The sequence below is a fragment of the Cryptomeria japonica genome, chromosome 6, assembly GCF_030272615.1.
Source record: "Cryptomeria japonica chromosome 6, Sugi_1.0, whole genome shotgun sequence".
Taxonomy (NCBI): domain Eukaryota; kingdom Viridiplantae; phylum Streptophyta; class Pinopsida; order Cupressales; family Cupressaceae; genus Cryptomeria; species Cryptomeria japonica.
In genome coordinates, this window is record NC_081410.1 from 63,378,857 (window position 1) to 63,395,609 (window position 16,753).

General features: G+C 34.6%; 1 protein-coding gene across 9 annotated transcripts; it reads left to right on the forward strand.

Moving 5' to 3' along the window:
• Positions 1–8,786: 8,786 nt before the first annotated feature.
• On the forward strand, positions 8,787–13,529 carry LOC131064213 (heat stress transcription factor A-2e). Of its 9 annotated transcripts, none has more exons than XR_009111223.2 (4): positions 8,787–9,109; positions 12,028–12,729; positions 12,901–12,989; positions 13,163–13,529. XR_009111223.2 is itself a non-coding variant. In XM_057998292.2 (3 exons), exons 1-2 carry the CDS (start codon positions 8,903–8,905, stop codon positions 12,715–12,717), a joined length of 897 nt encoding a protein of 298 aa, XP_057854275.2. In that variant the 5' UTR covers positions 8,788–8,902; the 3' UTR covers positions 12,718–12,729; positions 13,163–13,529. The 9 variants fall into 9 exon arrangements, 2 of the variants coding, with proteins under 2 accessions (XP_059063135.1, XP_057854275.2); XR_009111217.2 differs by having other exon boundaries at positions 12,901–12,970; XR_009111224.2 differs by having other exon boundaries at positions 12,920–12,989.
• The last annotated feature ends 3,224 nt before the right edge of the window (positions 13,530–16,753 follow it).

Sequence of the window (16,753 nt, forward strand, 5' to 3'; positions counted from 1 at the left end):
GGCTAATAGTGCTTCAAACTCTTCTTGCTTTCTGATTTCCTCATACAGTTTGTGTACTTCCTCCATGTTCTTGCAAAATCTTTCACTTGCTCCATTGTGATACCCTTTAGTGTACTTACTCATTTTATCATTGTAATCATCAGATTCACCAATATGAAAAGAACTAAATGCAGACTCAACTTTATTTACCGATGACCCACTGTTGTCAAAATTACTTAACTCAAATGCATGTAGCTTACCAATAGTAGCATCTAAAGAAACTGGCATATTGGGTACAGACCTTAATTCATTGATTGCAGAGACTCGGATTGCATAAGCTGGTAGAAGGGTTCTTAACAACTTACATGTTATATCCTTTTCTTCAATAGTTTCACCTGCTCCTTTGATTTGATTGACAATCTCCTTTAGTCTTGTACTGTACTGGGTTATGTTCCCACCTTCATTCATCCTCATAGATTCAAGTTGTCCTCTTAGACTATCCACTTTTGCTTTTTGAACATGTTCATCTCCACCATACATAGATATGAGCTTGTCCCACATTGCCTTTGCATCATTGCAGCCTTCTACATCATTAAACTCCGAGTCGGTCAATGCAAATGTTATTTCAATCATTGCTTGGATATGTTCTTGCTTTGCCTTTATCACTTCCATTGTCAATGGATAGGTGCTCGGTGTGATCAAATCATTCTCTAGATAATATACAACATATTCTCCAACTCTTGATAGGTGCAGCTTCATCCTTTTCTACCATGTAGAGAAACTTGACTTGTTTAGCTTCGATGCATCCCTCTTATACATCTTTGGATCTTTGCCTCAAGTACCTTTAAACTTTTTCTTCCGGAGTCCAAAGCTCTGATACCAATTGATAGCTCTGATACCAATTGATAGTTCTGATACTTAATGTTAAGTATAGATGCCAAACTAATAAGATGAGAGGGGGGGGTGAATCATACAATCTTAATCTTCCATAAAAACAACAGATTCAACCTCGGTAACATATACATCAGTAATATAATCAAAACTGCTAAACATGCAAACTCAAAAGCATATAAACATCATAAAACTCATAACACCAGATTTAATGTGGAAACCCAAATAGAGAAAAACCATTGTGGGATTTTGGACCCACTAAGAAATATACTCTTCTAGAGTATGCTCGGTTAAAAGCAAATCCTGTTAAAGATTACAAACACATTGCTAGATGTGACCTGGTTAAGGGATTTCCCTCAGATCTGTTAGGATCTTCACCTTGTTAGAAGTGACCTTGTTAAAGGATTTCAAACACTCAATCAGAATGTCACCTTGCTAGAGAGTTTTACAAATAAAACTGTTAAGTCCACTCGGTTAAGAGATTTTCTGTCACTTTGATAAATAACAGTAATAAAAATTTCTCTGCAACTTCACATCTAAAATGCTAAAGCAGATTCTTATTTGCTCAATACAATCTAAGACTTATCTTGTCCATCTGTTGGGCTCTATACTCTATTATTCAAACAGGTCTTCAAGCTTATGTGCTCGGTAATCACTATGTGGCATCCCTATGCATACACTTGCCCGCATACATTGTTTATCAACAGTTCCTTATTTATAAACAATTTGCTAACCGCTTAATCTCCTTGATCACATTTCCCATGATCAATCATAGCCATCAGATCTTCAAACTTGACCAGGTTCAATGTATCCTTCGATCTGAAAACATTTTACCCCGCCTTGGAGCTTGCATACATTTCTTGGAACTTGTGCTAGGGTATTGCGGTTCAATCTGAGCTATAGATCTTCCTGCCGATTTTCCTTTACCACAGATTCTTTAACAAACTTCATGCACGGCATACCAATCATTTAATCAGTTCCAGCTCATCATCTTCCTTCATTAAATAATGCTTTTATTCATTCAATGCATTCTGTTACTACTCGGTTGCAACTCAACAAATACTAAACTTTACTCGGTAGACATTCTGCCTTCATTAACCGATAGCGATAACCTTAGGGTTTATCGATTAGGTTCCTTAGATTTTACCGACTAGGTTCTTTGCTCGGTAACATAGTATAGTATTAACCTAACAATCAATCAACATATGTAGGATATCAAAACAATCTAAACATCATGATCTCATCATTGTCTAACTCAGTAATAGTTGCCCATTGAATAACTTATTCCTCCCCTTATTCATCACATTCTTTCTGTGTCTTTTACCGACATCTTTATACTCATCAAATCATACTTCTTAAGATATGGCAACATCATACTGAATTAGAAAATCAATTTCTTGACATCAATGACAAAATAATAATATTAAGACAGTAAACATCCTTGATCAGTTATATCCATAATCATCAACAACCTTCTCAATATCTTTATTCAAATGCCAACAATCTCCCTTTGTCTATTATAATGCCAACAAAATGGAGTATTACTCCACCGACAGGAGATTCTTCATCCAACTAAGAGTAACCCTTTGGGGGTATTGCAGCAAATTGAATATCATGCAGATTACCCTCGGTTGATGGTGAGAAGATAGATTTCTTCTTTACCGGTAGATGTATTAAGTTTTCACTTAACCGGTGAGTATTTAATGCGGTTGTTGAGAGAAAAGTCATTATAAATCATCGAATTTCCCTCATTTTTTATTCACCGAGAATTCAAATTAGTAGAGAGCATGAAAACTGAGCGAAGGCATTCAAGGCGAAGGTGTGAAGCGATTTCTTTCAAGCATTCAGATATTGTCATGCAGCTAAAGGTATTTTTCAATGGCTTCTTCTTCTGCTCCCAAATTTATTGTGAACCCTACTATTGTAGAAAACATAAAATGCCCTAGGCCCAAGTTTAAAATAATTCCCGAAGTAGCTAAGAAAGATGATTACATAGGAGCATTTTTAAAAATTCCTAAAGGTGTAGCTTATGTTGAAGACCCTAGGATTTATATTCATTACAACATTGAAGAATTAGGTTCTGAAGAATTGTTGAAAATGTTTAGAACGGTAATTTGTGATAAAAATGGCACTGTTAAACCTGAACACAAGATGGTGGAGACTTTAGGTTTTGTTGAAATATTGAATGTCCCTGAATTTCCGGAAGTAGTGAGAATTGTCCTAAGTAGGGCTCATGGAGAATTTCTATGGTTGGATTCTGTCTGCAAATTTACCCGACAAGCAATTAGGGCAGTAACTGGTTTACCCTCAACCGACAACAAACCAGACAAAACAAAGAAAGTTCCTAACAACAAAGTAATGACCCTAATTGGAGCAACATCAGATAGTAGATCACTAAGAGTGAATGACATCAAAGACATGAATGTGAGATTCATAAGTATGGTGTTAGGTTACAAGACTACACATGCAAACAGACTTAATTCAATTTCTAGTCTTTGCATTAATAGTGCTTATGAAATGGTCAACAACAATGCAATGATTGATGTGTGTGAATGGTTGAAATATGGACTCATAGATAATTTAAAAAAGATTAAAGGAGATAAGAAAGGGACATTTCGCTTTGGTAATCTTTTAGTATGCTTAATGTTGTATTTCACTAAGGAAATCCCTAGTATAGGACAGAAAGAATTTGGATATGACATACCAGTAGGAAAACAATTATAGGAAGTTTTTACCGGCATGGGAACTGCAAAGGACAACAACATAACTGAATACTTTAAAGCTTTTCAAGCTAAAATGAAAACTAGAGAAAGACTACCGCGGAGTGTAGTGGACAAATATGACAAAGACATCTGTTTTGTCATCAAGAAGGATGAGACATGGATGGACGTTGTACTTCCTCGAACTATCTGGGTAACTAAAATGGGTTATGAGGTAGATCTCAACATTATTGAGACATATGCAAAAGCTTTGTTAGATGCACCAAGAGAACCAACAAAACAAGTTTTGGGTAGTGCTGAAACAATTGAAAGTGATGTGAAAGTATTGAAGCAAAGGAAGAAAAGAGAAAAATATATTAGGGATGCATCAAAGAAGGTACATGAAATCAAAGAAAGTGTAATGAACTTTACTGGGATATCGGCTAGTGAGCTGGAAGGACTACAACCAAAGGCACACATTTCACCAGTTGACACATCTTTTGACAGTGAGATACCAGCTGAATTCAAAAGAGTTGAGAGGAAGAGAAAACCCTTACTGGTACCCTCTCCTTCACCCAAAAGAACAAGGACTTTAAGGAAGAAACAACAAGCAGTAAGGCAACCGGCTAAGAAACTAACTCCCAAGAAGAAACAGAAACTAGTCATCCCTTCATTAGATGATTTACTAAATGAAATAACTGATGATGGTAATTTGGCTAATGTGAGTAAATTGTATAACACATTCAATGATTCAGACAAGGAAAGCATTGAGAACAGTATTATCTTACACTTGGACATATATAAGAAATTCTTAATTGAGGTTGTGTATGACTTGCCTAATGAACTATATGGAAGATTAGATGCAAAGAGGATTGCAATGATGGAATTGGATAAGAAACTAAAACTTGAAAATCTTCTAGCTGTACATCCAGTTAACTCAAAAGAGGAAATTGATGATCTAATTTGTGAGGCTAACAGATCCATTTTTGCTAGTGGTCACTGGCAAGTAAGTTTGATGGCAAGTAGAGTAAATGAGATTGTAGAGGAAACTGTTGATAAATTGGATATATTTTTTGTGGAAAAGGAGAAACAAGAGGAAATGAACCGGCCAAAGAAAAAATTCAAAGTGTATCAGAAGGATAAGGACAAAGAAAAAGGTAAAGTTGGTGGAATACCAAACATCAAGATCACTAACAATTTGCCACCACCTTTGGATATTGCACCGGTACATACTGATGATCCGCCGGTTACTGACACTAAAGGTGTCACACATGATGAAACTAATCCTGAATCTGAAATACTATTCACCATGAATGTGGATACTTAGGAAGTGAATATTGTTGTGGACAAGGACAGTACAAAGGATAATGATGATAATGTTGATAGTGGCAACATTGCTGAGAAATCGGTAGAGACTTTTGAGGTTGAGATCCCAACGGAGCAATCATTACAATCAGAGCAATCATTACAAACAGAGCAACCATTGGATACTGGGAAGAATACTAAAGGTATAGATGTTGGCATAGAGAAACCTACTGAGACTGAGACGCCAACAGTTGAGCATATAGAGAAACCTACAGAGGCAGAGGTACATATTGAGGTTGTGAAACCGGCAATCACTGAGACACCTAAACAATTAGACAAACCTTTACTGGTTGAAATGCAAACTCAGATTGAACCACCGGAGGTTAACACAAGCAAAATGGTTACTAATGTTGGAAGTATAGAGGTAATTAAGGTAATTGGTCAGACATCCGGTACTTCATCAAGTGAATTCAGACCTGCTAATGTAACAAAGGTACTCTTGGATTCAATTAAGAAGATAACTGACTGTAATATGTTGACCTACAAAGCAATTGATGATACCATACCAATTTTTAAATTGATTGCACCGAAATGTAACATAGATCATGTTAAGGATTCTTTAGGTAAATTGGACACATTGTCCAAATTTATTGCTGACAATGTAATAACGGCTGATAAGGTGAATGAGGACACCTTTAAAGAGAAAGTTGAAAAAGAGAAGGATAAATTCTTTGAAGACACAATAAAGAAGTGCACAGAACACATGAATACACTATTACTGACACTAAACTCTACAATTTTGGAATATAAGGAGTTGTACAGAGAAACATGCAAACCACATCTTTTGACACAAGACATCGAAAAGGAGATCAACAGAGTACAGAAAGAAATAGATGACATAGATGATAACATAATTGGTTCATCCGAACCTATATCAGTTATTGAGCAGGAAATAGCAGTTTTTGAGGAGACATTGGAGAAATTTGAGAAAGAGAAGGCAAGGATTAAGGCTAGTGTCAGAGAGCTTAAATATAAACTTGGTCCCAAGTTGGACAATCTTATCTCTCTGAGAAATGAAATCTCTAAGGCATTACTTCAAGGAGAACAATCATCGAAAGAGCACATGCATCATCTCACCGGCACGATCCAACAGACTGAGGCAACCCTGAACAACAGCAACAGATTCATACAGAGTCTAAATTTGGTTTTGGCAGATATATTTCAAATTGTAACCAGCCGGTTACAAATCTTGAGGTGAAATTTTTGCACTTGTTTGACAATTTTGACAACCTCTGTCATTGATGTCAAAGGGGGAGTAGAGGAGAGAAAAATGATTATTCAGAGGAGATCATCTGCTGAGGGGGAGCACATCTTTTTGGAAACTGTTTGGACTTCAGTTTTTGGAAACAGTTTTTTGATTTTTCTCATAAGTGTTGCCATCAATGCCAAAGGGGGAGATTGTTGGCATTCTACACTCTTATGAGAATAGTTGATGTTGTCATTGCTGGCAACCATCTGGCAACCAACTAGTATTCATCTGGTAAGCCACTGGCAGTTACCGGCACAGGCAATAGACATCTACATACACCGACGGGCACTTCACCAACAGCGGCAACAATGCATACCGACACCCCAATCGACAGGGAATAAACTTTTGTTTATTGTATTTAAATGTAATTATCTTTTGTAAAAGCCGACATGGCATATTGTAAAAGACTCATATATATGTATGAGATCTTATAGGTCATTTAGTATGCATGGAGAGCATTTATGAATAATATTTTTGTATAAGGAGATATAGTTGACAACGAAGGTTGATATAGCTGACAGCGAAGGTTTTGGTTATAGAATGAGCTTAAACTGGTATTGAACCTGGCATAGCTGATGTTGATTTGAAGTAGTAAATTGTATTGGATTTCATAATCCACTTTTGTAATTAGTGTGACTCTTATTGAGCAGTGAGCTCTAGGCAGTTGGCCTTCCTGCATGTGCAGGCCCCTCATTGTAAGTAATATTTATTCATTGGCCAGTGAGTGAATATTGTGGGTCACAAATCCACTGAGGTTTTTCCCACACCGGGTTTCCTTGTTAAATATCTTGTGTTATGGTGTTTTCTCTATGTTGTCTCTGTTATTCTTATTTGCTGCATTAATTCTTATTTACCGGTACACTGTTTTGGAATGCAAAGTTTTTAATAAGTTTAAATATTTTGTTAATCGGTTAGAAACTGATTCCGCCCCCTCTCAGTATCTTTGGGACTTTCATTAATCCTAACAAAGTTAAGGATTGAAATGTTTTCCTTGAAGATTTACACCTAGGGAAGAGGATAGCTTTGTTTATATATGGAAGATGAAGGTAGAGTCAGTGATGATGTGTTTCATTTATCTTTTATGCTTTGTTGAAGATGGAGTTGATTTATTTGGCACCTAGCTTGTAAAACATTATATGCTTGAGTTGTATTTCATTATTGGATGATAGTTTGAAGAATTGGGAGCTATCGTTATACACTTTTTCAATGCTTTGGAGTGTGTGGTTTTTCTTTGAAAAGGTTTTCCCCGCATATATTGTTGTTTCTTCTCTTTTGTCCAATTCTCTTTCTTTCATGTTTTAAAGTATTAATTTATATGTCGTTATTCAGCTGAAATTTACATAAATTTGTGAGTTGAATTATCTTTACTCAAAGGGTAAATGTAACATGGGAAGTTAATTATGTATGTTTATGTTTTAAAGGCATAGTAGTATGTTCGTATATCATGACATTAAACATTTAATTGAAAGAAACAAAGGATAGTGAAGGTTCATATTGATTCTCAAAGGTCATTTTCGGATGCCCTTTTTCTTTCAAAGTTATGCCTACTATTCAGTAGGGCATTCCTCATGCACATAGTTTGGTGAATTAAGATTTAAATATTTTGAAGGATTTTCAACCCCTAAAAATTAAAAAATGTTAAACCAAAACAATTATAAAATAAAATTAATTTTAATTTAAACCATTAGAAATCTATCTTACCTCTTCAACCTTATGAATGTCATGGCAGCATGTTATGTTGGGTTGGCTCCACTTAAATAATTTGTAAACGCAGTCATGTTATTTCTCTATTGTGTTTGGGCATTGAAGAGAAATGGGGCCAAGATGAAATGAGCTCAACCTTTCATCAATAAGCACTCTAGATAAAATTGAATTTTTCGAACATGAACACTTCAAGTAGACTAGACCACATGAAAGATCCAATCCCAAATACCAGAAACCACTAGATCTATGAGTCCCAAACCTTAATCTTATCATAATGTCTTAATTAACATCAATTACTTATCATCTTCATTTCTAATTAATCAATGTCAACTCATTAAATAAAAGAGGGGTAAAAATTTATTAAATCACAAAAAGAGATACAAAACAAGAAGGGCCACAAGCCCAGCAGAAAACAAATTACAGAGCTATGTCAATCTCCACTAAGTAATCCAGTTGAAGAGCCATATCTAGAGATAATTGTTTTCCATCCACAATATTCCAATCTTGCCCATGATCATAAGCCCATTTGGCCAAACAATCAGCGACATCATTCCACTACCTAGAAATGTGACTAAAAGTAACAGATTCCAAGAAGCCAAACAACCAAAGAATTTGTCTAACCAAATACTAATTCATATTAACATAAACTATAATTACATTAATTAATTTACTACACATTAAACTAGGTATTGTTTCTGTACAAATTACAATTGGCCAAGTAGAAGATCACACTCATCCAACGGATATTCATTACAATTTTTTAATAATTCTAGCTTAACTTCGTGACAGAGACAGACTAATGAAAGGTGGATGAAAGGTGGATGAAAATATCTTGGAATAATATCTCCGAGAGGGAAAGAGCAAGGACGAGTGAAATAAAGAGTCATACACATGGCTAGGAAAAAAATAAATATCTCCATATCCAAGGGCTTACGTTCTGTTTATGTAAGGAGAAAGGGAAAGTAGACAACGTCGAGAACAGGAAAAGACTAGTTAGTTTTTCAAGAGAAATAACATGGAATTGGAAGGCCATTTTGCAACGCCATTTCTTACCAAGACATACGCCATTGTTGACGATCCCTCCACAGAGTTTGCTGTGTCATGGAGTGCAGGAAATAACAGTTTTCTGGTGAAGGATCCACACCATTTCTCTCTTCATTTGCTGCCTCGCTACTTCAAACACTGCAACTTTTCCAGCTTCGTTAGACAGCTCAACACATATGTTAGTATTCTTTGCTCTCCTTTTTCTTCTCTAGTTTTGTTCTAAGATGCAGAGTTTTTATAAAAGATTTCATGTTTAGTGATTCAGAATAGTTTCTGAAATTTAAGTGTTTTGATATCAAGATAAGAAGTGTTTGGGGTTATATAGTGATGTAGATCCAACTATCACTTCTTTGGCCTCATTAATCTTTTTTTTTTAATAGAAGTTGAGCTTTCAGGTACTGTAGTGACAGAAAATATGGTGTACCCAAAAGATGTAAAATGAATCGTGTATATGGGCTAAGAGTTATTTTACAGTTATCCTGGTTTTGAATTTCAATATTTTGAACTCGATTGCTTTAATAATTGTAGGTTTTGAATGCTTATTCTAAATGTATATTTATTTTGTGTTGAAAACCTGAAATACCTTGCATCTGGATCAATGCAAGGGTTAATATGAAAGTTTTTATATTATAGAACAAGTGAAGGTAGACTGACCCACACCAATACTTTTATGTAAAAATAACAAAATGGGCTCAAGCATGCCGGTCACAATTTTGATCTTGGGACAAAGAATAACCAATTACAGTGAAAAATATGGTTAACACAGTTAGAATTATGCCTGTAATTCAAGTTAATTCATGAGGTTTTTCTAAATACAAAATATATGCAAGATCTATCATTTAAAACCATCGTACTTGCTGATTATCAATGGACTGATTGAATTAACCAACCAAAGTTCATTTCAGTCATTATGTATTGATAGAGGCCAAAAAAAAACTAACATCGATGGATTGAATTAGCCAACCAAAGTTCATTCAGTCATTATACTTGTTGACCATACTTGTTGACCATCGATGGACTGAATTAGCCAACCAAAGTTCATTCAGTCATTATGTATTGGTAGAGGCAAAAACTTCAACAAGTGGGATGTCATGAGGTTTTTTCTAACACAAAATATATGGAAGATCTATAATTAAAATCATTACACTTGCTTACCATCAATGGAGTGATTGATTTAGCCAACCATCAATGGAGTGATTGAATTAGCCAACCAAAGTTCATTTCAACCATTATGTATTCATAGAGGCCAAAGTTCATTTCAGTCATTATGTATTCATAGAGGCAAAAACGTCTAGAACAGTGGAATCATAGTCAAAAAGTCATAGCATAACCAGTAGCTACTTATGCTAAAAAGCTAGTGAGTGTGATCTCCCCTGGACAACAAAATGTGTTTACATAAGGAAGAACATTTATTGGTGATTGTCTACTTCTCAAGACACTCTTGAAACTAATCATATACTTTATTGAGATAGGTAAAATCAAATCCTCTCTCTACAAATGGTATATAAAAATTTACTTTCATATAACTCAAAACAAAAATATCCAAATAGCTTTTTGAACAAAATACATGATCATAAAAAACAAAATATTTGATATTTCATTCCTTTATATAAAGTGCAAATTTCAAAATAATTCACAATTTTATATAATGAGGAGGAAAAACTAGTCATATTCAACTTTCAAGTTGGCTATTCTTTTAAAAAAAAAATTAAAAGTAGAAACTCTTTCTAGACTGATTTTCATGTTCAATAATGTTAGCTTAGTTAGATATTTTCTACAAAACCCGGGGATGCATCCCCTACCTGAAAACCCCCGTCCCGGGCTCGGGGACGTTTCGGGGACTTGGGGACGGCCAGGGGACGTCCCCCCCCCCCCCCGGTCCCCAAATTGTCAGAATTTTGAGGGGATGTCCCCGGGACGGGGGGACGACTGGGGACGGATTGGGGACGGCTGGGTACGGATTGGGGATGGCTGGGGACGGATTGGGGACGGCTAGACGTCCCCCACATCTAGAGTTAGGGAAAAATATTAAAAAAAAAGTCGTATTTTCAAATTTTTTTAAATTTTTCTAACATGGGCCCTCTATATTGAAAAAATTTAAAAAACGACTATCAATTTTTTTATTATTGAATTTTAATAGTTATGAAATCAAAATACAACTATCTATATTTTATTATTTTTCTAACATGGGCCCTCTATCAAAAATTAAAAGGCAACATTAAATTTATTAATTCATATCAAATATTCATATTATAAATTTTAAAATTTATAAATAGAAAATAAATTAAATAATAAATATTATACTTTGCTTTTTAGTATTTACTTAGTACTATTTTGATTTCCATATCGCAATTGACAATGAAACAATATGGCAGCAGTGTGGCCTTTGGGCATTTTGTATGTTATTTCTTTAATATCTATTATGATATGCATATTGACAATGTGAATGAATTGAAATTCTGAATTATGAGTGCATATTGAGTATTGAGTCTATTGATAATGTTGTATGTTTGATGTTTGCATTCTAAAATGTTTTCATAGTATCATACACATGCTATATCTATGTTTTCATATGAATATAATGTATAGATGCATGCTTTATCCATGTTTTCATATGAACATTTAGAATTTTCCTATATATTTTAAATTTTTCTTATATTTTATATAGCCGTCCCCTTTGCCGTCCCCCGTCCCCAAATTTGACAAAAAAAATTGCCGTCCCGGAAACTCGTCCCCCCGTCCCGGAAACTTGGGGTAACGTAGGATATTTTAGGATTACATTATGAAAAAAAATAAAAAAATTCGTTCACATTTCTCTTTTCATATTTGTTTATTCTGATGATCATGAAATATGATCCAAATCACTGATGAACAAAACAATGTCACATAAAAAATTCTTCAGTCACATTCCTCCTTTCTTACTTGAGATGATGAATCGTGAAATACAATATAAATCATTGATGAACAAAACAATTTCAGAAAATCCAATTCTAGAAAAATTCAAACAACATTATAGACTTGGAAATCTTATCCTTTATAATAAAATTTCAATTGCAATTCCCAGTTTTCTTGACCCTTCTTCTTTTTATGGTACAGGGATTTCGTAAGGTGGATCCTGATAAATGGGAGTTTGCACATGAAAGCTTTTTGCGCGGGCAAAAACAATTGCTAAAGAGCATTCATAGAAGGAGGTCTCCTCCTAAATCCCAGGGAAATGGAGGTACAAACTCTCTTGGGTTATTGGGCAGTGAAGTGAGTTGCAGATATGATTTGGAGGGGGACTTGGAGAATCTGAAGCAGGACGAAGATACCATTGTTAAGGAGATTGTTCTGCTGAGGAAAGATCAGGCAAACAGTGATAGAGAGATGGAAGATATGAAGAGGCGCTTAGATTTGACAGAGCGAATTCCTCAGCAGATGATGACATTTTTCAGCACAATAATTGACAATCCCAGCCTAATTACACAGATGCTTCAAAAGAGTGTTAAGAAGAGGAAACTGTTGCCCCATATGGAGCAACATGAAAAAAAGCCCAACTTGGTTTTGGATGCTTTTAGTACAAATGCTTTGAGTGCGGATGAGTTTGAATACTCCCCACTAGATATGCCTCTGTTTGACTCTGATACTAGTGCTGGACTGCTGTCTAAGGAGCTAACAGCTGCTCGTTCACTCAAAGGTCGAAATGCAGAGAATTGTATTGAAAGATCTCAGTTTGAAATTGATCTAGGCTTTGAAGAAGATGATGAGGGTTTGAGTAATGAGGGTGACATGTTATGGGGGAGTTAAACTTTTCTCTGAGTAAGCCCAACTTTCCAATTAGAACTTCCCATCAGAAATGCCTCTGATTTTCAAATCTCTGATTCCAAGTCAAGAAGAAGATGTGATGGAATTCTTTGCTTCAGTTATAGTTATAGAACATTCATAATTTAGTAAGGCTACTCTGAACTACTCTGAATTTTGTTTGAGTAGCTTTGCTGTCTCTTGCCAGAAATCCAGTCTAGTCCAACCACTTTGTCACTAGTTATTTGTGATTGATCTGGTAGGTGATATAGATATAGGTGGGTTTTTGAAACCTTACAGTATGGTGAGTTTTGGAAATGGCTATATAGTTTGTAGGATGTATTAATATATAAATTATTATTAGTTTATGATGTATTGATACATCTTAAAGGCTGAATAGCTGTTTTCGTAAATTTTACTAGATTACTAAGTTTTGTATGTCCTGTGGCAGGTGGATGTTAGTTGTTCCAAGAGAGCAAGGATCGTTCTCTTCTGTCAAATTGAAGAAGTAGTTTGTATATGAACACAACTAGTGCACATAGTAGCAGCAGTTTGCAGTCGGGCCTGTCTCGTCTTGGAAGCAGTTTTAACAGACTTTGACATAATTTGGTCTTCACTTTTCTGCTCTGTTTCCCTGGTCCTATCTTTAGGCCGACAATGTATAAAAAAATATGACCATGGACAGCTCTTTTCTTGTTACAAAGCTCAAAGCCTTTTATCATTTTGCCTATAGATATGGCATAGATATTGTCTCTGTTACTTTGATAGAAGTAGTGTAATTAAAGAGTTGATTATAGAAAGGTATTTGTTTTTATTTATTTGTATATATGTATTTCAATAGTTAGTATGAGTTTTTTATAATCTATCTTGTATTTAAGAGAATATATTGTTTTGGAGATTAATTGTGTGTATTTTTGTATCAATTCTTTTCTTTTTGATAGTGGATTGTTAAGTGTAATATGAACCATCGATATAAAACATATACAATTGATTGCAGAAACAATTTTTTGAATATTTTTTAATATCAATAAATAGTAGGAAGTATAGGAAAATATTTGGCATATCTATTCCATGTCACCAAGTAGAAAAATATAAGTGAATATTTGATGTATCTCTTCCATATCACCAAATAAAAAAGTATAAGAAAGTATTTGATATAGCTGTAAGCCTGTATATATAATGTAAAACTGTATAGAAACTTCTTAGTTTAATTTTGACAAGATAATACAGTTTCTATAAGATTTTTTAATTTGTTGGTGAATGAAATCTGTCAACTAAAAACATTTGATTCCAATTTCTCATTGAAATGAAAACAATCATGTTTATATGTGAATATGCTTATATATTCTACAATGTTTTCACAGATGTTTATCAAAGAGAAATCTCCTTCACAATACTAGAGGAACTAAGTTTCATGTACTACCCATTTTAAATTTAGCATTCCATGCTTGGCATGAGCTGTAAATGATTCTTGGATTATAAATCCAGGTTTAAAGATCTAAACTCTATGACCGGTCTGAGGTACTTGGGTGTCTAAATTTAAACTGTTCTTTAAGAATAGGCATTTTACTGGTTCTGCTGCATGAATTAATCCTTGCTTTGTCTACATTTTCAACTGATGATTCTAGTTCAAAATATTTTTCTAACTATTTTGGATGTTTGTTTAGTTTCTGAAGTTTCAGTAGAGCGGAATAACAGGGGAGAAGGAACCTCTGGATTAAGCGATAAGAATTATTAATAATAAAATTAAGTAGATCAGATTAAAAGGAGGGTAAATCGGTTTTCCCTTAAGAGGTTTTACAATTTGTTTTTAGGGTTTTATATCTTTTTGGAGTTCAATTTGTCACATGATATAAGAATACAAACTTATGCTGATATCTTTTTGGTTTTGACCCAAGAATTGACAGACATCAATTTCACGAGTAGCCTGAGGCACACTGTTGACCTGATCCCTTATATCATACCTCCAAAGGTTTTGAACCTTGGTTGATGGCATGATCAAACAATTTACCATCACCCTCCCTAATTGTGCACAATCAATTACGCTACAACCCTTGAATACAATTTTGCATTTTAAAAGATAATATAGTTGATAGAATTATTGCAGGAAGTTGCAATCAATTCTATGATCTTACATTTTGAAAGAATTATTCTTTAAGGAGTTACAGGATTATCAATAATTTATGGGACAACAGATCTTATTTTATTAACTTTATAATTATTAATATACTATTTAATTTGATGTTGAACTTGAACTTTCATTCTACACAAATTTAAATAACTGTGTTATTACTTTCTATGTGGATACATTCACCAAAACACATCTTTTTGATGTTCTGTCAAGACATATTGACTTTCTCATGATATGAAATCTTGAAAAAGAGAAGGAACAACTTAACAAGCAAAAACGGTTTGAATACATTTCAACATAAAAGTAAGTGGATGGAGGCAAAGAGGGAGACAAGGATATGAAATCTTGAACAATGTTGAACAAGAGAAGGAACAACTTAACAAGCAAAAAGGGTTTTGAATACATGTCAACATAAAAGTAAGTGGATGGAGGCAAAGAGGGAGACAAGGATAGGGATTTTGTTGAAGAGGGTGTAAAGGATATGTTAGATTTTTTTGGACACTTTAGAAGATCAGTTTCTCAACAAGTCTAACAATGGTTTTGTTTCCTCTACTAGTGTGAAGTAGGTTCCAAGTCATCCAACTGAACATCACATCTTCAAGAGTTGTAGAAATGTGGGCAATATTTTCAATTCCCAAAACTTTTTGTAAGGAGTCTCAAGCTACCTTAAGGGAAGTTCTTGACACTACTAAGAAAGCTCAGTTAAATATGGGAAGGACTCTAGCAATGAGGCCTCTTTTAAGAAATCTCGGCAAGGCCTTAAAAAAGGTTTTCTTTTCTCTTCTATTGTGACAATCTGCTCTACTATAGTGGGCCAAAGATCTTTGTCACTATACAGAGGGATACTGGTATCCTATTGTAGAAGGATTCACATATGCAAAAAATGTCATTGTTGGATTAGTGCTTCATTCCAAGGCTTTGATGAAACCTCTAGAACTAGTTCACCCTCTTGAAATGAATGAATATAATGTCTAGCCTTTAGAGCTCAGGTTGGGAAAAAATTTAGGCAGACCTACTCAAAGGTAAGGAATCTTGGCCTTAATCTTTTTCTAGTATGTTGGATCTTGTTTCATACAATGAGGGCCTCCTCATGAAGGTCCTAGACTCTAAGGTTGAGTGGTCATCACCTAGATTTGCTAACACTCTTATTAGGAAGTTCCTTGGATCTAGGCCTATTATTGATTTTTTTATGATTGATCCCTTAGGAAATTGAAACCTAAAGGCTAGGAGGAAGTATCTAGTATGTGTAAAGATTTATTTTCGTATTCTCCTTCTCTAGTTAAGTAAACTTGTTCACACCCTTTTTGATGGTCCATAGATTTTAGGAAGAAAAGGGCTATTCTTAAAGGATGGAAATAAGGGTTTGACTTCAAGAAGGAGAATATCAACTAGGTACCGATCTAGGTTAGACTTCCATTCCTACCAGTAAAATACAGAGAAGATGATGTCTTGTTGGACATAGCATAATCAATTGATTGACCTATAGCACTTGAGGTTGTTACTAAATCCATGACGTATTTAGTCCTCACAATATTTTGTATTTTTGCTAATCCTGAAAAAGCATATACCATCATCAATCATTTTTTGTTCTAAGTATGGAAGATGGGTTCAAAAGATTGAATATGAGAACTTGATATAAAATTCAGTCAAAGTTGCTAGTCTTTATTTGGCCAAAAAAACATGATCAAATAATATAGATAAAAAGGAATCAAATGGATCCAATAGGAGTAACAAACCCTATATAAGAAAAAATGAAGGATTGACTAAGAGATGTTGTAGGAAAGATTCTTTTCCAAGGACCCAAATCCAAAGATGGGGAGGCCACTAAAATAAATGAAAGAAGGATCAATACAAGTGAAGGTGTGTTTAAAAGTAACAATTAGATGGGCCCTTACCCTCATTGGAGGTATT